The 25,507-nt window shown below is 28.9% G+C and overlaps 3 protein-coding genes across 3 annotated transcripts; all 3 read left to right on the top strand.

Moving 5' to 3' along the window:
• The first annotated feature begins 1,724 nt into the window (after positions 1-1,724).
• Positions 1,725-6,059, top strand: LOC111635006. The gene is made up of 3 exons (XM_023379848.1): positions 1,725-1,811; positions 3,901-4,245; positions 6,055-6,059. Exons 1-3 carry the CDS (start codon positions 1,733-1,735, stop codon positions 6,057-6,059), a joined length of 429 nt encoding a protein of 142 aa, XP_023235616.1. The 5' UTR covers positions 1,725-1,732.
• A 9,044-nt stretch (positions 6,060-15,103) lies between these two features.
• Positions 15,104-21,073, top strand: LOC111635013 (microcephalin-like). Its single transcript, XM_023379854.1, has 5 exons — positions 15,104-15,158; positions 16,273-16,477; positions 16,997-17,000; positions 17,805-17,894; positions 20,744-21,073. The coding sequence occupies exons 1-5, from the start codon at positions 15,113-15,115 to the stop codon at positions 20,927-20,929; spliced, it is 531 nt and encodes a 176-aa protein (XP_023235622.1). The 5' UTR covers positions 15,104-15,112; the 3' UTR covers positions 20,930-21,073.
• A 1,206-nt stretch (positions 21,074-22,279) lies between these two features.
• LOC111635014 (crustacean hyperglycemic hormone-like) lies at positions 22,280-23,210 on the top strand. Its single transcript, XM_023379855.1, has 3 exons — positions 22,280-22,291; positions 22,427-22,642; positions 23,005-23,210. Exons 2-3 carry the CDS (start codon positions 22,431-22,433, stop codon positions 23,111-23,113), a joined length of 321 nt encoding a protein of 106 aa, XP_023235623.1. The 5' UTR covers positions 22,280-22,291; positions 22,427-22,430; the 3' UTR covers positions 23,114-23,210.
• Positions 23,211-25,507: the final 2,297 nt, after the last annotated feature.

Raw genomic sequence — 25,507 nt, 5'->3', positions numbered from 1 at the left:
ACGTAAAAGAATTACAAGAATATAGATAAAACACGATTAAAAATGAATAGTGCCCATCATTGAATGCCTGTGGATTTGCATGTATTATGAATATATTCTTCAAATTTAATGTTTAGTTTTTGACTTTTACGGGGGGGTTTATTATGTTGTTAAAAGGTAGCTTTTTCTACTGGCATCGGTATATGTTGTTAAAAGGTAGCTTTTTCTACTGATAATCGGTGTCGTAAACTATAAATTATAACTGAAATTCAGTTATAATTTGTCAATTTTATCCGCACCATATCAGTTAAGAATTAAAACTATTCCTTTTCTTTTCAAACCTTTACACAACGAATTAGAACATTTTATCTTGTTGCCTTTACACAACAAACAGATGACACTCCCTTGACTAAAAAGAAAATGGCGGACGTGTATTCAATTTTATTTAAACATAGCGTCATTACAGCCTCTACTTGTAGAATATATATAATGATAAATAAATTTATTTTATCACTATATATATTTTTAAATTAATAATGTGTAATTATAATAAATAAATTATTATAACTAATATGGGAACAATTTTTTAATAATAAGACTGACGGATGAACATATTTATATGAAATTATGTGAAAATATGATCAAAAAATGTCGACGTGCTGCCATCTTTTGAATAATAAATAAACGATAAGGAAACAAAGGTTAAAATAAATCGATAATTTTCCTCGAGAAATTCTGCAACAATTGACAATATACTGTATTTTCTTCATTATAACTCGATAATGAATCTGTTTATAAATATGTATATCGTAAAAAGGTATATGGTCTTATAATGAATGAAATTAGAATAATTTGACAGGAAGAAATGTCCTAATAGTAAGCAAAAACTTATGACACTTGCGACAAATTATAGATAACACAGGGTTACTCGTACATATGACAAGACAGATTTTTCCTTACTCGTTTTGGCGTGCTTCTTTCATTTATGCTGATGATAGCAGGGATGATTTCATGCAAACACGATGATGACAAATCTTTTACTAGATGATGTCAGATTTTATTTTGTTTGCCATAAGCATTTTTTTTGTAGCAAATTAAAATTAAGTACTGTATAGAAAATATATTATAAAATTTGTAATTTAATAGTATCAATGATCCTTATATACAAATTACCGAATTGGTTTATTAATGTTTACTCCATCCTGAGTTATTAAAGGGAACACACACACACATACACACGCAGAATATTATTATATTATAAAAATTATATTGCGATTAAAACTGTTAATAAACAGGAAAAATAACGTATGTTAATGTAAATAAAAGAAATAACCAAAGACAATTGTTCAAACAAAACTTAGTTTAAATAAAACAAAAGTTATTTCTTATGTGAAAAATTTATACATTGATAAAATAATATAAATTTTAATTTTAATACTAATTTAAAAGTTTGTTTTTTCTTTTTATAAAAATGTAAAATTTCAAGCTTTATCAGTAATAAATGCATTTTAAATCAATTTTGTATATGCTTTAAACAGAATCAAGATGAATTAATTTTATATGAAAATTAATATTTATATATGTATAATATTTTTTAAAATTTTATTAGCTTAAATTTATAAGAAGGAAGAATGGCAGAAAACATTTATAGACCGGATATCTTTGAACAAAGAAAACCTGTTCAAATATCAAATAACTTATACACGCTTCTTTTCCTATATAAATTCCCATTCCTAATACAAATATACGTAAAATGTTCGTAAAAAGTTGTATAGTTTTTATATCCATTTTGTTTCTTGCAAATATTTTAGGAGTTCGTAATGAAGAAACGAGTAATGTTTTTTTTTTTCTGATATTTTTTACATGATTTTAATAACTTGTTAACTTTTAAGTCATTTTTAGTTAATTTAATATTAAGGCAGATATCTGAACTATTTTTAAATTATTAATTTTATACATAATAATTTATTTTTAAGCGTTTAAACAAAAGTTTATATAAAAATTTCCAGTTTTTTGCAGTAGTGATGGTAATGGTGTAGTGGTGTTTTATTTATAGTTAAAAGGAAACTATGGCAACATGACCAAGGCCATCACGATACATTATTGTAAATCGTCATCAAATATTTTCATAGATTTTTAAATAAAATGTAGAAAAATAATTTTTTTTTAATCTCAAATATAATAGTTCTTGCATCTATTTCTTTATTACTTAACAATGACCAATAACATAATTCATAAATTACTATATCATAAGAACATATAAAAAACTTATTTGTTAATATTTACAGTCATTACAGATTATAAATACAGTCATTTTTATTTTCATTAGTCTTGAAAAATAAGAGAATATCAAGGAATTTTAGCCAGAAATCTTACGAGGGCTATATATAGGCTATATTAAAACGCTGAATTATAATTCTCGAATAGTAGATATAGGTATAAAAATATGCAAATTTTTATTGTGCACCGTTCATCTTCATCTCAGATGTCATGTAAAAATAAAATTCAGAGATAAAGTTATAATCTTATAATATAATCGAGATGGGTTGATGATGATGATAATCAAGTAGCAAATATAATACACCAAGAGCTTGCAAAGAAACACAAATTATTAGACATCTACGAACCATACTACAAATGCATCCTACAAACAGTATTAGAAAACAACACGCACCAAGTGTACTACGACAGAGCCATAATCACAGATAAAACAATTTACCACAACAGACCAGACATAATACTCATTGATAAACACAATAAAATCACATACATTATAGACATAGCCATTCTAAACACTCACAATATACAAAACACATTCACTGAAAAAATTAGTAAGTATACAGAACTCGCCTAGGAAATAAGCTATCTGTGGAGGATGGATAGGGTGCTTATTGTACCTGTCGTTCTCTCCTCTACAGGGTTCTCTCCTCTACCACAAACACTACACAAAAGCCGGGGAACATTCCAATTGAATAGAAATACATACATCACACTACAGAAGGCCACTATATTGAATACACGTCATATTGTTAGAAATTCCTAAATACATACAGACACACTGACACACTTATTTAATTTTTGTCTCGTTTTGATTATTATGCCTTGACTCTGGTCCGGCATAGTACACAACCACCGGTGTGTCAACCGAGTATAACTCATAAAACCCATAATAATAATAATAATAAACGCAGAATCCAAACGGTTGGGAGTTAAAAGTTGAAATTTGGTACACAATTAGGGTAAGCCATGAGAATGCACATTAAGAAGAGATTTTTGGAAATTCTCTCGCGGGAGAGAGGAGAGAGTTAATTTCTATTATTTCGCATTTATAGTAATATAGCATAGTAATATTATTATTAGCATTGTTTCTATTCAATTATTTAATTTATTCTTATATACTTAACTTTATAAACAATTTGTTTATTTTGAATATATTATTTTTAATTATTAAAAGTACAGTAATTAGTATATAAACGTATAATTTAGTATGTGAAAAATCATTTTTCGTTATAATTATTCATTAATTTATTACAGTTATTTATAAGTGAAAATATGATAATTTTGTTAGAATTTTTTTCTTTAGACAAACTTCTTTGCACTGATAATACGCAATATGGGTGTTTCTTATTGATCTGAAACTTATTTAATATGGTAACGTGACATTTACCCATGAATTAAATCATAATTATTGTTCTATAAAACAGTGGAGTACCATTATTTTCAGTGATACAGCTCGTTATTTTCTTGATTTATCAATAAATAAATCTTTAATTAAATTTGATTGAGTATATTATTCAAATAAAATATATAAATTAGCAATTTACTATTTTTGAATATTTTTTAATGACTTTATGGAGAAATTAATATTATTTTTTGCAGTTTTATGCATTTTTTTATTTTGAAATTTTAATTTTATTTCAGATAAGAATATGAAAATAATCGGTAGAGTTGGAGAAAAAATAACATTACCATGCAATATAACCCCTTCAACAGAAGGTAATACTGTTTCTGTGGTGTTATGGTTTAAAGAAAATTCCGACACTCCAATTTATAGCATGGATGCAAGAGAAGGAGATATTTATCAGGCTAAGCATAGAGCAATCGAAGGCTTTTCCAACAGAATTAATTTCAATATAAAAAATTCACCCGCAACACTGGAAATTAAGCAAGCCAATCTAAACGATGAAGGTGTTTACAGGTGTAGAGCTGATTTTAAAAGATCACGAACTCGTAATTCCATCATTTATCTAAAAGTAAAAGGTAAACGTTATAGAATATTATTTTGTTTTATTAATTAAGAAATATAAGTATATTATAATGTAAATTGTCAAATATTCTTAATCAGTTTAACAAATAACATAGAGTATTTATGTGAGAAACAAGACAAGAGCGAGCATTATCATATAAAAATAATGGTACTCAACGTGTTTATAAGAAGGAAGAATGGCAGAAAACATTTATAGACCGGATATCTTTGAACAAAGAAAACCTGTTCAAATATCAAATAACTTATACACGCTTCTTTTCCTATATAAATTCCCATTCCTAATACAAATATACGTAAAATGTTCGTAAAAAGTTGTATAGTTTTTATATCCATTTTGTTTCTTGCAAATATTTTAGGAGTTCGTAATGAAGAAACGAGTAATGTTTTTTTTTTCTGATATTTTTTACATGATTTTAATAACTTGTTAACTTTTAAGTCATTTTTAGTTAATTTAATATTAAGGCAGATATCTGAACTATTTTTAAATTATTAATTTTATACATAATAATTTATTTTTAAGCGTTTAAACNTATATATATATATATAAATTAATAAATTGAAATTGCAATCTTTTCGTAGAATATATATTACAACAATTTTCTTCATAATATAAAGTGACAATGACAAATGAAAACAATATTTGAATATAAATTTAAGGCAATTTGAATAGACTAATATAACCGAATTTACAAGCACGTTTCAGTTATTTAATGTATATTATTATTTTTTAATCACTTAACAGTCTTGCTTAGTTTTTACTTATTCATTGCTCTCTGTATTCAATCATTGTTAGTAAATTTCTATAAAAAGTGTTTTAAAAGTATCTTTATTTTCTTACAGTTTTTCTGAAACTTCTTTTAGAAACTTTAGGATGTTTAGAAAAAGATATTTTCGCGTCAATGCTTCAGTCCTCCTTGCTTCCAACTTTTCTTCAATATATATTTCAATATTTATCTTTCTATTCCTCTTTTCCAAACTTCTCTCTTTCATTCTATAAGGTTATTCTTTCCAGTTTTGTGCCTTCTTCAAAATATAATATAAAACTTGTATTGTTCGTTTCTCTTTCGACAATCTTTAGGTATATTCAAATCGTCATTTTGCTCCTTTTCTACGACAGTTTTACAAAATATTTCAAATTTAATTTAATAAAATCCAATCAAATCGCCAACATAAGGAATTGAAAATGATTTAAAAAATTACACTTATTTATTTTTGTAACGTTAAAATTGACGTCAGAAGTTATTTAGACACTGGGAAATCTGTTCAAATAATATGTGCACGATTTCTTTTCTATATAAACCCTTTCTTCCTGATTCAAATACTTCAAAATGTCTGGAAAACTTGTTGCAATTATCACGGTCTTCTTAACTCTTGCAGTTATCAATGTTAGAAATGAAGAAACAAGTAATATTTTTTAATATTAGTTATACAAATTTAATAACATTATTAAATAAAATTCTTAATTTATTAACATCTTTTAGTAAAATTAAGTAAAATGCTTTTAATTAATTTATTTTTAATTATTATGAATAGAAAGACANTTGCCCCTATACCCGGGGCAACTTCGTCAATTTCTCTCTTCTTGTAAAGTTGTAATTATTTTAATTATTTTTATTTCCAAACTGATTTTAACCAGTTCTATAGTAAGGTAACATTCCAATAGACAATATGCAAAGCTTTTTTTTCAGTTTACAGCAGTATTTATTACACAAAATGTAAGTAAAGCTTAACATGCCGATCTTGCCCCGATCTCCCCTATATAATTTAATATTTTATTATAAATTTGTTTTTTTTTTTTAATTTTATAGTCTAATGAGTCTTATGAGCCTTATCGTGAGCCAGAATGCGCCAAACATCTCAAAATGGTAAATTATTTATATTATAATTACAACTTTATAAAAAAATAAATCATATTTTTTTATTATTTTATTTATTAAATAAATATTTTAATAAATTTTATCAAAGTAAAACAGTGAAATTATTAGAATCTCATGTTTGTTGTTATAAGTAATTTATAGTTTGATTCTAAAATATTTTATGAAAATAATTATTGAATGAAACCATTTACTAGATAAAGAATTTCTTTTAAAGTGATAATAGTTAAAATATATTTTAAAAAATTAGTAAACAAAAAGATTTTATTGGTCATATTTTGCGAAATTGTGATGGAAATGATGGAGTAATCTCTTACAGAGTTGCACCACTACAGTGTATTTACATATATACAGGTGCATCGGTACTAAACTCTACATTTGGTTATGTTTATCGAGTTTCGGGTGAGTAGGATAATGGAGAGGAACTCACACTATAACATCATTAAAATGAATGTCCTCAAAGTTTCATTCTTCCATCTTCAATAGAAGTGAGTGAAATTTGATTTGCAAGTTTTGAGGACGATAGAAAGCAAGTTAAATAAAATAAATGGGATTTCTTTGTGTCAAATACTTTCTTAGTTTAAACAAAACTAACACGAATGATGATTTTGTTTCTATCTTAGCAAAAAATTGCACTCTTAGTTTGAAGAATTTTGCTCTTCTCTAATATCTCTTGTGTTAGGCAGTTNTCCAAATTCCCTTGTTGTGTACAAAATTAATCTAAGACAAGAATGACAAATATTTTCCGGAAGTAGGCCAAATATAAGTAACTGAGAAATTGTTCAAGGTCCACACGGCAAAATATTTGAAGGGCCATTCGACATTCTACATTGATAGGACATCGATAACAATAGCAAGGTTATCTCGATCTCGCTATTATTATCGATGCCATTGAGTAGCATAATCGATTTGTTTAAAAATGGTTTTTTTTCAGTCTTAAACACTTCTCTGAAAAGATTTCTAAATCTTTAAAATTGCATTAAATCTGAAAAATAACTGGAAAAAAATATATCAATTTCAAGAAAGTTTAATACAAGAAACACAGCGCTATAGTCTATGTATAATTATAATAGTACTGTAATTAGTTTTTGGCAATAATAAATAATCCTATTAATAAATTAGCTCAAGCATTTTGATCAATTAAAAATTGAACTGATACAGAATACAATCGATTTTTAAATTTCTGTAATGAAAATAGTTGTTACCCAAAATATTTGTTATGTAAAACTATTAATTTTTTAAACTTTACTTTTTTTAGACTATAAATTGAAAATATAGAAACAAGACACTAAAATTTTTACTGGAAAATTTTTAGGAACACTAAAATATTGATTCTATTATACAGCAATTCTAATAACCGGAACGCAAAAGTATATTACCTATAGGAGGAAAAATAAAAACAATGATATAGAGAACGATTTTACAGTTATCAAATGAACAAAATTAACTGAATGCTACAAAATCTTCAAAATTTGATTATGTTGAAAATGTGTTAAATAATTATTTAAATATTCATTTATTTTCGCTTGTTTTGAATTCACATTACATAGTATAAATCATAATCGCCTGCCTCGAAAATGACACAAAAATATCTGAAATTCATTTAAATCTAATAACCGAAAGTATGATTCCAGTAAACGACTAAAATTTATTTAACTTATTTATTGTGACATCGTCACAGTGCCGGGCTGTAATTTTTAATCATATTTTTAATTTATTTAATTTAAAATATATGATCTCCACCTCAAATTAATAGTGGATTGCCCCTGAATATCATACTTTTTCTTTAACAATAGAGTTATGCCGATCATCTATCTAACACCTTTCAGGAGAAAATTTTAAATTGAAATAACATGATTTCCGATTTGCATCGGAAGTTTATTTGTTTATTTATAGTTAATCGGGTCCTTCTGCTCCTAAGATTTTCATATCTGGTCTCGACTTTCATCTACCTAAATTTTTTATTGAGATTAAGGAACGATAGACGAACGGATGGACGACAGTGGGAATTAATAGGTCTACAATTTTTTTTTCAAATTAAAGTATAACTTTTAGTTTTTATTACTGAATAAAGTTTAGAATAAAGAATGATATAAAATATTATGTAAATAAGTAACGTTTTTAATTAATTACAGGAGTGTATAAAAATTCAATGTAATGATGCCAGAAAAAGTTTAAAAGATGATCCCGAAACTTTAACTTTTATTAATGAGCTTTGCGAATGGACAGAGAAAAAATGGTAGGATATACAGTATTATCATTTATTCATTTTGTATTTAGTTATTTTTACTGTAAATAATGAAAATTTGATTGATAAAGATACTTTTGTTAATTTTCTTTTACGATAATTACTGATATTTTTAGAAATTCTCATCTTTTTCTTTTATTTTATTTATGTTACAACTCCCGGACAAAAAATTAGAATATTCAACCTAACTGAAAGTTTAGTGTACATTTTCTCATGAACAACACAGACTAGGAAATTATTTTCGACACTACGTAAACAATGTCTATGTATATTTATTATACCCATTAATCAGACAAATTAACTAAAACGTTTTTTTTTTGTTACGAATGGAAATGAAATGACAAAAAAATTAGAATATTAGCTAAATGTGGGTTAAATATAAGAAATACAACAAAATAAACTTAATATTTTGTGGAGTCGCCGTTTGCCATACTTAATGCTCGCAAATCTGTCGGGAAGATTAATGCTTCACATTCGTTTCTGGTGATGCAGTTTAAAATGTGTCGAATGCACGTCACTAGTTCCTCTTTAGAAGTTGGGCACCGTTCATTAAGTCGTCGTTTCATGACTCCCTACAAATTTTCAATAGGGTTTAAGCCTGTGGAATTGCTTGGCCAAGGCAGGATTACAATCTGTTATTCTTGTAACAGCGTATAATTGACTTCGCGGTATGAGAGGTGCCTTGTCTTGTTTAAATAGAATTGTTTCCTCAACTAAATCTTCTGCCGATGGTATCATAAATGTCTCTAAGATGTCTTGATATGTCTATTAGAACGTTCCCGAAGAATGCACAGTTGTCTTACGCCGTTAGCACTCATGGATCCCGATGCAAACTTAACGATGCAAACTTAACGGATCTCTTCATACAGTCCTTTTCGAAGGTCTCTGGTTGTTCTTCATACATGTGGGCCTTGGTCACCACAGGAGAGACAAACTAGGGATTCGTCACTGAAGATAACGTTATTCCAGTTGTCTTGTTTCATATGAGCCTCTCTCTGCACCATCTGACACTCGCTTGTCGTTGCTTTTTCGTTAGAGATGGCTTCGTCTTGGGAACACAGCAATTGAAGTACTGTACGAGTCGTACGATCTTCAGCATATGGTTCGGTTACTAACGTTTACTCCAGTTGTTCTCTATTGTGCTTGCAAGTGTTTAACGCTTTTAAAGCTGTTTCGCACGACAATCCTCAAGTTTCTCTCATCCCTCGCAGTCGTTGCTCGTTTATGTCCAAATTTCTGGCATTTGTTAGTTAAAACTTGAACGGTTTTGTTTTTTCAGTACAGTACTCTAGAGATTGTTGGCTGTTAGCACATAATTCTTCAACAATTTCTTTTAGTATTCTTCTTGCTTCTTGCAAAGCTATGATAGTATCTTTAGTTCTATCACTGACGTCGCTCTTACGCCCCATGCTGTACTGTTATACTGCTCTGCCCAGCTATATGCAAATTTGCATTACAATTTAGTTTTTTATGACTGTTTGCCTGGCTGGTTTTGCTAATATTCTACTTTTTTGTTTAGGAGTTGTAAAACATGTCACTATTATTTCTAATGCAAATGGAGAGTTTTGAACATGTCAACGAAAAAAAATCAACTTAAACTGAACATTCACCATCAAAATAAAGAAATTTACAGTAGAATAATCTATACACTATATACGTGGAATGAGTATATTTTTGTATAAGTGTAAGTTATTCAATACACACAAAAAAATTAGAATGAATTATTAGGGGAAGCAAGAATGTAAAGGTCTGCAAGCCTAATTTGATATAATTGGACTTGCAACCTTTATATTCTTATTGTCGTCCGTTTGTCCTTCATTAATGTTGAGAACGAATTAGATAGATGAAAATCGAGACCAAATACAGAAAGTTTAGGGGTCAGAGGCTCCGATGAACTATTTAAGAGCTTCTGATTTGGACTGGTAGCTTTTTTTTAAAAATTGATTTTATAGTTAAAGATTTTTTCAAAACTCTTTCAGTCTTGTGGGCACTAAGAGGGTTTTTCTATCAGCCTATTATGAATTCGGCTAGGCCCACAATGGATTGGGTGGTTAAGGACGAGCCAGACATATCTAGACTAATTACTTGCGAAAAATTTTTGGACTTTTCGACTGATTCGATCTACACTGTGTACGGATCTCAGAGCGATGAGCTGCAACCTAAATCGCTAGGCCATCCTTCCATCGTAGTTAAAGATTATAAAATATAATTTAAAATGATTTATAACAGCCTTTAAAATTTTGTTATACGTTTTTGACACATCTACTTGAACATCTAACATTCTAATATATTTGCGAAGTTTACCAACAATTTCTTAAGTAAATTTAAAACTTCAGAAAAGTTGCTATTCTTTGAATCCTGTACAATAGTTCGAGTTATTTTCTAAGTTATTAGTAACATTAACCTACAAATTTGAGTCAAAACAAAATAGTCTATTCCTTATACTAAATGAATATCAAAACGGAATGAGAAATAGTCGGAAATTTTACTGACAATCAATTTTTTCTATTAAAAATAAATTAAGAATATCTCGATTTATAAGTAGGAGTTTGAAACACACCTTTTAGGTCTAGACTCCATATTATTTGAAAATATTGATGAAACATAAATAAAATTGAGAATGGTTCAATTCGAATTATATGCTTAAGATTTGTCGGAAATATCAGATGAAATAAAATGTTTTAACTTTTTTAATTTTGATCAGCTGCTACTATGGGCGTTCGCAGAAAATTTTCCATGAAACAAAGCTTGAAGACAAATAAATACATAAATATTTATTTAATTATTTAATTTTTTGGGTTTTTTTTTCAGACGTAGATTATAAAATACAGTAATGTATCAATATAAAAAGACAAAGCATGTCCTATGGTCGAAAATGTAAAGTTTACATATCTGTATCGCTTTAACGATTATAATGTGTGGAATTTTTTGTTAAATCGTAGGAGTAACTTGACCCATTTGACCTCCTCTGCGGATGCCTATGACTGCTTCCTTCAACTAACACCAAAGAATGGTGTTTCAGTCGACCCCCTATAACACTGTTGATAATTCCGTTTTATATGAATTCCATGTTGTACGAGTCACTTAGAGTTTACAAATACTTGAGCCGTTCACAGTACGGCACACGTATTTGTAAAATCTAAGTGACTCGTACAACCTGGAATTCATATAAAACGGAATTATCAACAGAGTTTTAGGGGAGGTCGACTGTATATCATTCCATAAGTTATAAACTATCATTGCTAATCAGACTTTTGAAACATAAACTTCATTATATAAAAATAAATCAATCTTTCATAACTTTATTTAGATGAATAAGAGTAATTATTTTATTTATTATTCACTTAAACTTTTTTATTATATAAACCATAAGTAATATAACTTATAAATGTAGGAATTAAAGTTTAGTAATAATAAGATAGATTTGACTGTAATTTATAGTAAATGTTATTAGATATTTATAAGAAATAAATTAATTTTTGTTAAAAATTTAAAGAATTTTTAAATTGTTCTAGATATTCATCAAGATGTTTTTATTTCACGTTTTTTTTGTACGTTTGGAACCATAAAAAATATCTGAAAAAGAATTAACGTGTACAGTTTCCTGTCTTGTGCAACCAGTTTCTCTGATAAATTAAAATAAAGTTAAAAATATTGAATACAGACTGATATTTGAATATTACTTATAATTTATCCATTTATATCAACCTCCATTTTAAGATTTTCTGCCACACAAAGGTGTAACTCTTAGCACCCATTAAGTTACTGCTAATTGTTAGTGTAAGCTGTAGGCCTACAATTTTTAGTTTTTCATTGGGCACAATATCTACTTGAACTAGTTTTATAAGGTATGTCACTTTATAAAACCAGTTCTAGCAGATATTGTGCAGTGGTTGGCTGCCATAATAGCCAGGGAGTTTTTAATAAGTGATTTGAAGCCCGAAAACACGATGTATCGAGATTGTCCGTGTATTCAACCGTTCCAGCTTCATTCGTTTCTACTTGATAAAAATTTAAGAAGAGAAGAATAACTTTACCATTATTACACAAGTCCATACAGAATAATTACTAGCAGATAGAGCTCGTGAAGGCTCTACATTTGTCTTAAGAACACAAACGTTCTGTGGCAATTTATTAATTAAAATCTCATCAGTTGAAAGATAATTATGAATCAAGGCTTCTGTAATTAATAATTTCTGGTAATCGTAGGTTTTACTTTTAATTAAATATTCAAATATAGGCAGCTTTTTCTTTACTTTTTTAACTTACATTAAGTAAATAAATAAATTGACGTTTAATTGACAATATATTATAGTATTATTTACGTTAAACTCAATCAAAATTGGCGAACATATTATTAAAACTATGGGATATCGATTTCTGTAATAAAAGTTTTTAATTCAGAGTTTTGTCACCAGGAGGAAAATGGCGCTCTCTTAGAGATAATATGCATGGTTACACTCACAAGCGTGAAATTATACAAATTCCAGTCAACTGACATCAAATTTGTGTATTGAAGTTGATGATATGATTGCTGAATGCAATGATATGTTTACATGATCGTGCTTTTCTCGTAAAGATTTATTACCGTAGTACCAAAATAACAGTAATGCTATTGTTGCATTTCGGTTATTCTGCACAGCAAGAAGACTTACAGAAAGGACCATGACTATTACCGGTTTGAGGAAAATGATCTCACGTTTCGAAAATATCTGATCTTTACAAGTACAATGAGCGATTATTTATTGTGACATGGTCACAGTGCCGGGCTGTAATTTTTAATCATATTTTTAATTTATTTAATTTAAAATATATGCTCTCCACCTCAAATTAATAGTGGATTGCCCCTGAATATCATACTTTTTCTTTAACAATAGAGTTATGCCGATCATCTATCTAACACCTTTCAGGAGAAAATTTTAAATTGAAATAACATGATTTCCGATTTGCATCGGAAGTTTATTTGTTTATTTATAGTTAATCGGGTCCTTCTGCTCCTAAGATTTTCATATCTGGTCTCGACTTTCATCTACCTAAATTTTTTATTGAGATTAAGGAACGATAGACGAACGGATGGACGACAGTGGGAATTAATAGGTCTACANAGATAAAAATAAATTTAAATTTAAATAATAATATACGAATATGAAACCTTTTACTTGTGTTTTATATGTACCTGTAGAGCTAATTTCAATGTTTTGACGTATTTACTTAAAAAAAGGAAGCTTTTACTTATTTTTATTCAAAGATTTATAAACATTTATTTGTCTTTATAATTGATGTGAATAAAACCAAGCTTATACTACGTTTTACTGTTATTAAAAGCATTTATTAACTTTTATTTATCAAACTTCTAGTAAACGTTAGAAAAGTTGTAGTAAAAGTATTTACTACCATTTATTCAACCGGACACATTGTAATTATATTACGTGTTTCATCTTTTATTATTAATTTGAGTTTGATTTTGTTTAACGTTCATCTTTTTAAAGTTGTTTTGTGTTCTTTTATTCATATTTAGATTTGTTATATTCGAAATTTCGTTAGAATGTTATATACTAACGATAGAATGTAATTTAACGCTTAAATATGACTTGTAGAGCAAGCAGAAAACGTTCTTGATTATTAAACGTTTTCCTTGGCAAAATGTGATTTTGAGCAACTAAACAGTAGAAATAATGGTAGTAATTGTTCAATAGCCATTTCTTATGGTTGTTCGTAGCTTTAAAGTATTAAAAAGATTGCCTTTGATGACTCAGATAGAGAAGATTTTATTATTGAGTTATTTATTAAACATAATTCTGTATTAACATATTTGAGTATAAAACATCAAAATTCCGTTGTTTAATGTTCATATTCATAACAACATTACAAACAATGTGCTGTTACCACTTGATAAACCATTTTGGACCTATTATCTGTATTGACGTTGGAAAGCCTCCACTAGGATAATAATCAATCAAAAAGTCCAAATAAAAAACACTTACAGTATCATACTTCAATTTACTAATTTTTACTAACGTTTTCATCCCCACAATAAAACTTCTATTATTCCTTAATGCATGAACAGTTTCATAGTTTTCCAATGCTTCTAACAACTGAACTCACAAAATGTTTTATACCAATATCTATTTCACTAACCAGCCCAAAAATCAATCACCTTAAAGTCATTTGTGGTCGCTACGATAAGTCTGGGTTTGAAGTATATTAATAGCCAATAGAAAATGAACATACTCATTCAAACAAGAAGCAAATTAATAGGAAAATTCTCCCCTGAAGAGGCTTTATTCGTTGTTCAATCAGTTGGTACTTTTATGAATATAACAAAGTAAAATATACATAAAACTTACATTAAAATATTTAATTAATCACGAAGACATCACAATTAAAGAAACTGATGTTATCACATATGTTCTGTGCAATAAATTCCATTCCACCTTTTTCCTATTTTTCATGTAATCAATCCAACCGTGGACAGCGCTACACACAAAAATAATCAGTAACAAACTACATTTAGCATTAAGCAATAAAGGACTTAATACTCACTATTGAGGCCTCTGAAGGATTGACGTAACATTACACCAAAAAAACAATTACTATGGTATACACCTTTATAATCAGTTATCCGTCACAGTACAACAATCATTAATTTTTATTTTAATAATATCATATTCACCCTAAAATTTAAATAACTGGTTTGGTTATAACAAAAAATTTAACGAATGTCTCAATCGATTAGGTTCCGATATGATAAACGAATTCAACGATCATCCTGCTGAAGACTTCTTAAAAGGTACGTTGTTATTTTTTATTCATGTAATAATAAATTTCTCAGTATCTGGAATGCGATAAAACTATATTTTAACATTAAAGAAAAACATTCTTACATAAGTAATCCAAATGTTTGCTCGGCTTCGTCGAATATCAAACGTGTGGCTTCATTTTTAGCTGTATTGAATCATATAAATTAATACACACTGTAAATATTATAATTAATTATTAATATCTTTATATATATAATTAACAACTGTAACAGGTAATAAAAATGCAGACAATTCAAAAATGACGTATAAGAACTTTCATTTTCTTACAATAAAAATACAATAGAGCATCGATTATCCGACCCCGATTAACCGTCACCTCGGTTAACCGACCGTTCTAGTAGGCAAATTTCATATGTCCGCTAGTGATGTGGCGTTACAATATTTGGCTATGTCTTGGCTACTTTAATATAATTTTTGTTAAATTTTTGCATGTTTTAGCTGGCAACATCGACTCGATCATGAAAGGGAGGCCAGTATTTAAACGAGATTTAATTTTCTAATTATGAGTGGTTGTTTGTTTCGTGAGCAATAAAATAATTTTAAAATAATTTTTAACGATACAATAGCGACGATTATTATTTTAAAAAAAAGTTTGTTAGGCTTAACATCGATGAAAATTCAACGCAAAGTAGATTAACGATATACTAATATACTAATTATATTTAACTAATTAATAGCGATATACAGGTACTAATATACTAACTATTATACTATACTAATAATGTATTTTTTTCATTATTTTCGGTTATCCGATTTTTTCAGTTATCCGACCAATCCGAGTCCCCAATTGAGTCGGATAATCGATGCTCTACTGTATTCTCTTTACTGGAGCACATAACTTCAAAAAGTGCCCAAATTTTATGCTCGAGTATCAAATGAAAAAAGATAATATAAAATAGAAAATATATAAAAATAATATATTTTATTTAAAAAATAGCGTAAAAAGTTACAAACTTTATCTTCAATTAACTATTTATAGTAACTCTTGACTTAATGATTATTTAATATTGATAATATCTATATATTTGATTAATGTTTATTAGATAAGTAAATTAATGATTAGTAAATAATTTTGTTTTGCAGCAGTCGTAGCTTACGTGGAAGTCAGATCCGGTCGCGAAAATTGGTCAGAAACGATCGCGAATCGGCTCCGACAAATGGGTGCCCAAATATTTCCACGTATCCGTAAATCGACTACCCACGTTATATTCAAGGAAGGTAGAAAAAGCACAAGAGACATAGCGATGGCGAAAGGAATACATCTCGTATCCGTGTTGTGGGTCGAAAGGTTGGTTTTTTACTCTTTTTCAAATCATCAAGTTTATGTTAATTTAAGCAATTATAATGATATTTGTTTTGGCTTTGTACTTGTGAAATTCTATATTATCAAATTTGAATTTTTGATAAGTAACTCATTATTAAGAAACAAAAGAAAATGTAATTCAAAGCACAATAAAGCCTATTAACTAGATATAAACCATATAAACAGATCATCAAAACTAGAAAAATAGAAGCTATTATGATAAACCTGAATCATCAATCTTTGGGAAATTGATTTAGCTGTTAATGGACTACTGATCAAAAGAACTGAGCATGCTGCTGTTCTTTTGCAGAAAATTTCATGGAGAATACAATATTTTTAGTATGAAATTTTAGGAACTGAGTTTTATATTTATACTGTATTGTGTTATTAGATGCTGTACCTATTTTGAGCCTGACAAAATGACATGCCTAACAATCTTTAATACTGTATTGTGTCTAAGCATGAGTGTTGATGCTCAGGATCAATGCCACATTAAATGGGAAGTTGTTCGTTCAAATTTAGAAGGAACTGGAGTGTGAACTAGTGGGACTTGTCTACGACTTGAAGCGTGCCAGTATTGTCCGAGCATCGACTAGTGCCAAATTATTGGATGTGTCGAACTAACAAACAAACAACTTACTGAGATTATCTAAATATATAAAATTGCTTGTCCTGACTGACTGACTGAATGACTGATTCATCATCGCCCAGAGCAAACCGCTGAACCTAAAGTGGTGAAATTTGGTACACAGTTAGGGTACGTTATGAAAACGCGCACTAAGAAGAGATTTTTCGAAATTCTACCGCGGGGGGAGAGGGAGAGGATTAAGGCTTGACCGGAAGAACGGCTTCTACTGTACTATTTTAGATGCGATTTTTCGTTTTCAACTACGTTTAGTCTTCATTGAATACTTAGATGTATTAAATTGATAACATTTCAGACATTGTTATAAATATTTTTATCTATTTCGATTTTTAAAATGTTCGAACCGTTTTAAATTCGAATTTGTTATTNATTTGGTCTGGTACTATCTTACAATAACATTTCAAACATTTCAATAAAATGCTTTGGAGAATTTTGGCCAATACACTCTTGAAAGGGCAGTTGCTGCCACACAGGTTAGATTACCGGGATGCATTTCTTAGTCTGCCCAATCTTTGAACTTTTTCTTTGTGGACATGTGTAGACACTCGAGTCCTGTATACAAGAATTGCGGATGTCATTGGTGAGACTCCTAACATGTGACTTGGACATAGGCTAAAATCAAATATAGACCAGACATATGTCAGGAACATATGTGGAAATGCAATGGGACAACGTAAATGTCACGTTCCCGAATCGGAATATCCAGCCAACATTCCAAAAGTTTATGATTCTCCATTATTTTGTAAGAAATTTCAAGTAAGTTGATACTATTCATAAAGTATTTATCATAAAAAGTATTGCATGTATTAAATAAAATAAAATACAATAGGCTTTTGTTAATAAAAAGCCTTCTGAAAGTCATAGAATCTGTTCTTTTATTATTCACAAAGAGAATACTCTAAAAAGTTGGGTCTATGAGTTTGCGTTATTAGCGGAAACACTCCATTAGTTACATTATATGGTTTTTGATGTGTTTAATTATAATAAAGTTTGGTTTGATATATATTTAACAGATATTTTAGTGACTCAATGTACGGTACTGTATATTTTAATAATTTATTCATATTTATATATTATGTCATTTTAATGCCTCCTGTACACTATAAATTATGTTTTAAAAATATTTTTGACAATAACAGACACTCTTTCCCCCAATTAATTAATTAAATTAAAGGCCTATTGTAATTTTTATTAATTTTTGTATAGTAATTTAAAATTTGTAACGTTACACACTCGTTTAATAGTAAACTTATCAGAAATGTCACGTTGAAAGTTTTGAGACTAGAATTTAAAAAATGAAATGACTGAATATAATACTGTAAGGTCTCTTTTTATGCGGATTATTTTTATGCGATTTTGAAGTTGTGCGGTTTGTATTTCATCCAAAAATTTTTTGGACAAACATACATGTAGGCTTGTTTAGGAAGCCCGCGTATAGACAGTCTCCAAAAATCGTGGAACGCTCAAAGCTCACTCCACTTGTTCCACTGACATATAACGTTTATGGATGTAAAGGACAGCTAGATCTACCTTAATCGCTTTAGTTCTTAGCAATTTTTAATATAAATGTAATTAAACATAAAAAATACTTAAAACTGAAAAAAAACGAAAGAAATGCGTTAATTTTGAAGAAAAAGCTTCAAAGTTTAACTTCCTTTGTCTCGCCCTTCTGTGAAATTTAACACCGATTAGTCATTGTTTACACATCTGGATGACCTTGAACATGCTGGAGTTGGATTTCCCGGGGTATTCTCATAGACTTCGCGGGAGGACAAGGGTTTAAAGTAGAGTGAACAATAGCTGGCCGTATATTTTTAAATATTTTAAAAAAATTTGGAGACTTAAAAAACATTCCAAAAATTCAAAAAAAAATTTCAAATTTCACGGCCTTAAGGACCGTGTTTCATGTAACGCTATGTATCCTGCCCGAGTTAACTCGGGAGAGGAACTAAAGGCGTTTTAATTAACTCTTCACATCCAGATGTCAGTGATTTGTTTTTAGAGTGAGCTTTTGCAATTCGGGGATTCCCCTTGTATTACTTTTCAATAAAATAAACTGAATTAAGTTTGAATACAAGTTTATTTTAAGCTTTTATATGAATTTCTTTCAGACATTCGAAGTAATTTATTAAGCAGCCTATTTCTTTTAATTTCTGCAAACTTTTTTATGCGGTTTTAAGTTAATTTTAACTCGTTGTTTTGGTTTTATGCGATTTTAGAAAATTACGGAACGTATCCCTACTTTTTCAAGGCAAGTAAAGTCTTTTTTTATGCGAATTTTTTATATGAGCTTTTCTGTAGAACGTATCCACCGCATAAAACGAGACCTTACAGTAATTCATTTTTCTTGTGTTTTAAAATAACAGACTCAAAAGAAAAAAATCAAAATAATTTACAATACAAGCCAAATATCTGATAAGCTTCAGTATACAGTAGAATCTCATTTTAACGGATTGCAGAACAATGGATTTCTCAGAATAACATTCTTTTTCCAGGTTCCATCAAATCAATTTAATATCATCTCCTCTTAGTCGATCCGTAGCTCAGAATAATGGAATTTTCTACCCCATGTACTGTAAACTTTATGTTTTTTAACATGTAGTTAATATTTGGGTGTTTCAACGATAAATAACGAAAATTTTCCTGGGTGTGCGGGAAATCCGTTGTTCTCGATATAATGGAATCTCGGAACAACAGATGACTTTTGGTGGGCAAGCGATCCATTGAAACGAGATTCTACTGTATATACATTAAATAAACAATGTAAAATAAAGAACTAAGCTGTATTTCAGTGATATAACTTAATATACTTATAAAGCAGGTTCTATTGATATTTGATCATTATTAATCTGGCCTTTTAGACATGGTTATAAGTGAAAATTATAATAAATTTCAACAGATAAACACTTAACTGTGAGAGGATCAACTGCACACAACAACAATCGTACCGGAATCGGTGTAATTTGACACGTACACCACAGAAACCAAAACAAACAGACCGTGCATCGAACTACAGCTATGCTAAATCCTGTGAAACTCAAAACTTTCCAGTTTTCTGGTAATTTCAAAAATCTGGAAGTTGGATATTTGGTCTGGTACTATCTTACAATAACATTTCAAACATTTCAATAAAATGCTTTGGAGAATTTTGGCCAATACACTCTTGAAAGGGCAGTTGCTGCCACACAGGTTAGATTACCGGGATGCATTTCTTAGTCTGCCCAATCTTTGAACTTTTTCTTTGTGGACATGTGTAGACACTCGAGTCCTGTATACAAGAATTGCGGATGTCATTGGTGAGACTCCTAACATGTGACTTGGACATAGGCTAAAATCAAATATAGACCAGACATATGTCAGGAACATATGTGGAAATGCAATGGTTTAATGTAGTAACTAACTTTTTCTGATGCATCTTCTATTACCACTGTGTACAGTACTATACTCACATTCCTTTTTCCAAAATTAATTCACAAAACTAAAGACATTTAACGGGAATACTGTATTATTGGATGTGCTTAGTATATTAAGTAATGATAATTAAGTTTTTCAAATACCATTATCAAATATTTCTTTATAATCTGCTGTTGTTTATTTTCTAATAGAAATCAAATTCTATGCAACCAAAAGATTTTATTGTTAAATTTCCCAGAAAATTAAAAAGATTAGAAAAAATTCTCATGCAAGTTCAGGAAAACAGCGAAAAGTTTAAAATTGCAAGTTCTTTTATTGACAGTGAAGCTTACTGTTTAACAAAGTTCAAAAAATATTCAGATGTGAAAGAAGTTTAAAATCATAATCATTCTTTGATGTATAAATATATATTATGTAAAATTCAAAGTATTAAATTTTTTTGATATTTTGTGCATAGATCCTTTTCAACAGTAGAATTCTCTAAAATTTAAAACTGTAAAATGATTTTTAATAATAAAAACAGAAGGATAGAATGATTTAAAAGTTGTGTTATACTTTACTTATGTAAACAAATTTAATTTGCATGTTTAGATATATAAATTGTACGGCAATTTCTATATTGTTAAACTATACTCTACATAGTAATGCAAATCATGTATTGAACACGGAAATTAAATGTGTTTAGAATGATGGAAATTAAATATTACGTATGAAGATATTTAAACGTTACTTAGAAATAGTGCAATGTTTCTAAATAAAGCCAGAAACAGACTAGTAACTTGGTCACTGCAACCAGGTTGCTCTAGTGTGTTGCATTATTTCTTATGAAAATCGTCATAGTTACAATATACATTTATGGTTATTAACCTGCTCTATTATCTTATTCCTAAGACTTTGATTATCTTCAATAACTAACTGTTTAGCTTTATCCGCTTCAATTATTGACAATTGATTCTTCTCAAAAAATTCTTTCATACCTTTTCTTTTTATTTTCATCTCCACACCCAAATTCTTGTTTTGAACCTTGAATTATTATAGACAACAGTTTCTCTTTACCTTCTTGCTTTTACTAATAAGTCTTTAGTGGTCTTATCTAATTTTACTATTCAAAATTACATATCTTAAATTTCAAAATATAATATTTTAATTATAATTCTCATTTAGAATTTATTCTTAATATTTATCTATATTTTTTTCTAATGAAAAACATAAATTATATTTCATCAAATCTCTAAGTTTAGTTACATTAATTTCCACTTGAAATGCATTTATTATTTTCTTAATATTGAAGAAATCGTTTGAATTTCTGAGAATTAATGACAATTTTTTAATGATAAATAGATCCAAAAACCAATTATAAGTAACAAAAATATTATTGTTGTTTCTTTACAAAAAATCTCGATAATATAAATATTATATTTTTATTTAATATACTGTAGTTCTTTTTCCAAAGGAGCAAAAAAAAAAAAAATTAAATAAATATCAGTTAAATGATTAATATTTGCCTCATCTTTTTAAACAAGTTAGCGGTGAAATGAACAAAACGTCAATTTGATATTTCCACATCAAAAACTTAAATAATTTTTATCCTTTTGGGGAAAAAAGTTAAGATTTATTTGATGAAAGTAGTAAATTGTTCAAAGCGTAAATCCCAAGACAGTTAATCAAAATTACACGAGAAAGGTATAAATGGTGAATTTTGCCAGACATTATTTCAGTAAATCCAAATACTCTTCGAAGTAAGTATGAGATTACTTTTCCTGAAAACAGAATTCGAATCTTACTTTAAAAAAAAAGTACCTTGATAAGCTATAGTTTTAATTGATAATAATTAATTAATTAATTTCTTTTCATTACTATATTTATCTCTCTAGAAAAATGATGTTTCGAATAAAACATAAATTTCTCGTCGTGTGCTTAGTGGCATCTTTCTTGATGGTCCATTCTTTTAAATTCGCTAAACGTCAACGTTTAAGTGCACTGGGATGTTTAGGTCAGAACAATCGTTCCATATTTTTTGAACTTCTTAAAATATGTGAAGATTGTCAACGACTGTACTTGAGTTATCCGGAAGTAGAAGGTTCTTGCAGGTAAATATAATAAATTGTAATTAAAATTATTTTAAAAATTGAAAAAAAATTAACAGAAAAACATACTTTAAAAGGCATTTAACATATTTGCTTATAAAATTAATTCTTCTATTATCTTATATTTACTTCTTATCTATGTTAGTTAATTTAATCATATGTTTACAAAATTTTGCATTTTAAATGTTTTTTCTTATTTAAATTCATTTATTATAGCATTATATTAAATAATATTTGTAGCTTCTCAAATATTTATTATAAAGCAGAATTTTTATAATATTTAATGATTTATAAATCATAGATTATATTAAGTTTATAATACGAAATCATTTATTTTTTCATTATCTTTTTGGTTTTATTTACAGAAAAAATTGTTTTACAACTAGTACTTTCGAGGATTGTATGACAGCTCTAATGCTCTCTGAAAATGAAAAGTCCAGATATAAAATGAAAGCACAATATTTATATTCTTGAATGAATCAATGCAAATTTAATTAACTATAATCGAATATTGAACGTATTATGTATTTTATGATTCCATGTTATAATTATTAAAGTCATAAAAAAATTCTCTGTGACGAATCGTGTTATTTTTTTGCCTATCATAATCATGTGATTTCCGGTTTAGATCGAAAGTTCATATATAGTTAATCGGGGCCTCCTGTCTCTAATGTTTCCATATCTAGTCTCGACTTTCACCTATCTAACACCATTTTCGAGATTAAGGAAGGCCAGACAAACTGACGTATAGGTCAACATATTTTTCAAATTTCAGCCCAATTATATTCTGCTTTTCATAATTTTCTTAGTTTTATTGCCTTATATTTAACTCAGGTATGATCTATTTATAAACTATCTTCGGTTGTGAAAAGCGATAAACAAGTAAACAAATTTAAAAAAAATGGCCACTTACATTAGAGTTAGGTAGACGTAAAATAAGCTTCCCAAGGAACCAAATTCTTACTGACATCCGGATTTTCTTATTTGAATTGGGAACATAATTAGGCAAGGGATACAATATACTAACTACACTTGGACATCGGATACTAAGTTCACTGAGGATACAGACAGAAAGAAGGAAGTTACTCCTCAAAAACAAAATGCTAAGGTACGAGTGACGTACTGCGATTGGAAGAAGATAGAACTCCATAGAAGTAGTCGAAGGAATGTCTAATTTCAGACTGTTGTCCCAGAACATTACTCGTAATATAAGAGTGGAGCCGATATTCATTAGTCTACGTAATTGAAGGAAAATAGTCAATAGTTTTATGTTCAATATGGAAAAGAACATAACATACAATAGGCCTATATATAACAATATCTTATATTAGAAAATTTGAAAATACAGGAAATCCTCGTTAATTCGAACTCTGATAGTTTGAAATCCCATTAGTTCGTAACTGTACTTTTGTCTCGGCAGGGATATAGAAATTTATATGTTAAGGCATTCGGCTACTTCGAAATTCGAAGTGAAAATTCTATCCGAACTGTGATATTCTATGTTAACTCGTTCGTTTAGATCAGGGGTGTCCAACCCGCGGCCCGCGGGCCGCATGTGGCCCAAGGCAAGTTCCAATGCGGCCCAATAAACGTGTAAACAAAACCGACAAATGTTTTAATTTTTTATTATTTATTTATTTCAACGGCATAAACTCAAAAAAAGTTTCACAAAGCCGTAAACCTTTATTCATATTTTATGTTTGAGTGGAAAGAAAATATTTTCAAATACTTGGAGATGTGTGAATGCGGAAGGATTACTAAATAAAGCTGGCGTTGTGACTCAAAGGATTATAGACCCAAATTTGGAAAAAGGAGGGAAAGATGAGAAAGGACAAATGATGTGGTAGTGAGAAACGTTGAATAGATCTTCTGTTAAGCAAATATGGACCTGTAATTTTTCAACCTTTTATATTTCTTTATCTTTTGTCCTCTGTCTCTTTATCCCGCACTTGGATCTATAATCCTTTGNGAAAAGGAGGGAAAGATGAGAAAGGACAAAAGATGTAATAGTGAGAAAGGTTAAATAGATCTTCTGTTCAGTAAATATGGACCCGTAATTTTTCAACTTTTTATACTACTTTATCTTTTGTCCTCTGTTTCTTTATATCTCACTTGGGTCTATAATCCTTTGATTCACAACTCCAGCTTTATTTAGTATGTCTTCCAACGTTGCAAGATTTGGCTACATTGGGTCAAATGTGGCTACTTTTTTTGGTTTGACGTAAAAAATATTATTTGGCGCTTTGACTGCTTTTTCGGCTACACATTATTTCTAATTACAGTAGAGCGTCGATTTTCCGAAAGCCAATCATCCGAAACGTCAATCGTCTGAAAGAATTCCAGTCGGCAAATTTAAATTTTCGCCAGTGCTGTGGCACTTCAATCTTTGGCAATGTCTTGGGCTATTCAAATATTTTACGTTTTTGAAACTAAATTAACATCTGAAGTATATTTTTTTATTGTTTTTATATTTTTCAATATATTTATTTTGTTTGTACAAAATAAAAAACTAATTTTTAACGACACAATAGTCTTTGTTAGGCTTAACATCGACGAAAATTAAACGCGAAGCGACACGCAACGGATAAAAATTTTAACATTGGATACGTTAAACTATTTTTTTGTACATAAAATATATATACTTGTGGCCCAAAACTCCTTGACTTCTTCCAAGGCGGCCCAGAGAAACAAAAAGGTTGGACACCCCTGGTTTAGATCGAAGTGCCTCTACGCTATAAGAGAACAATGGACCAAGAATTACTCTAATCTGGTCAATATGGTTTTGCTTGTACAGTAACACATTTCGGGTGTCACCTTACCCTTTTTTCCTTTTATCTCATAAAATACGGCTGGTGTTCGGAATTGCAA

Source organism: Centruroides sculpturatus, unplaced genomic scaffold, assembly GCF_000671375.1.
Source record: "Centruroides sculpturatus isolate CEXI.00-Female unplaced genomic scaffold, Cexi_2.0 scaffold929, whole genome shotgun sequence".
Classification (NCBI taxonomy): Eukaryota; Metazoa; Arthropoda; class Arachnida; order Scorpiones; family Buthidae; genus Centruroides; species Centruroides sculpturatus.
Note: the sequence above shows the minus strand (reverse complement) of the source record. Positions and strands in the feature narration are given on the sequence as shown.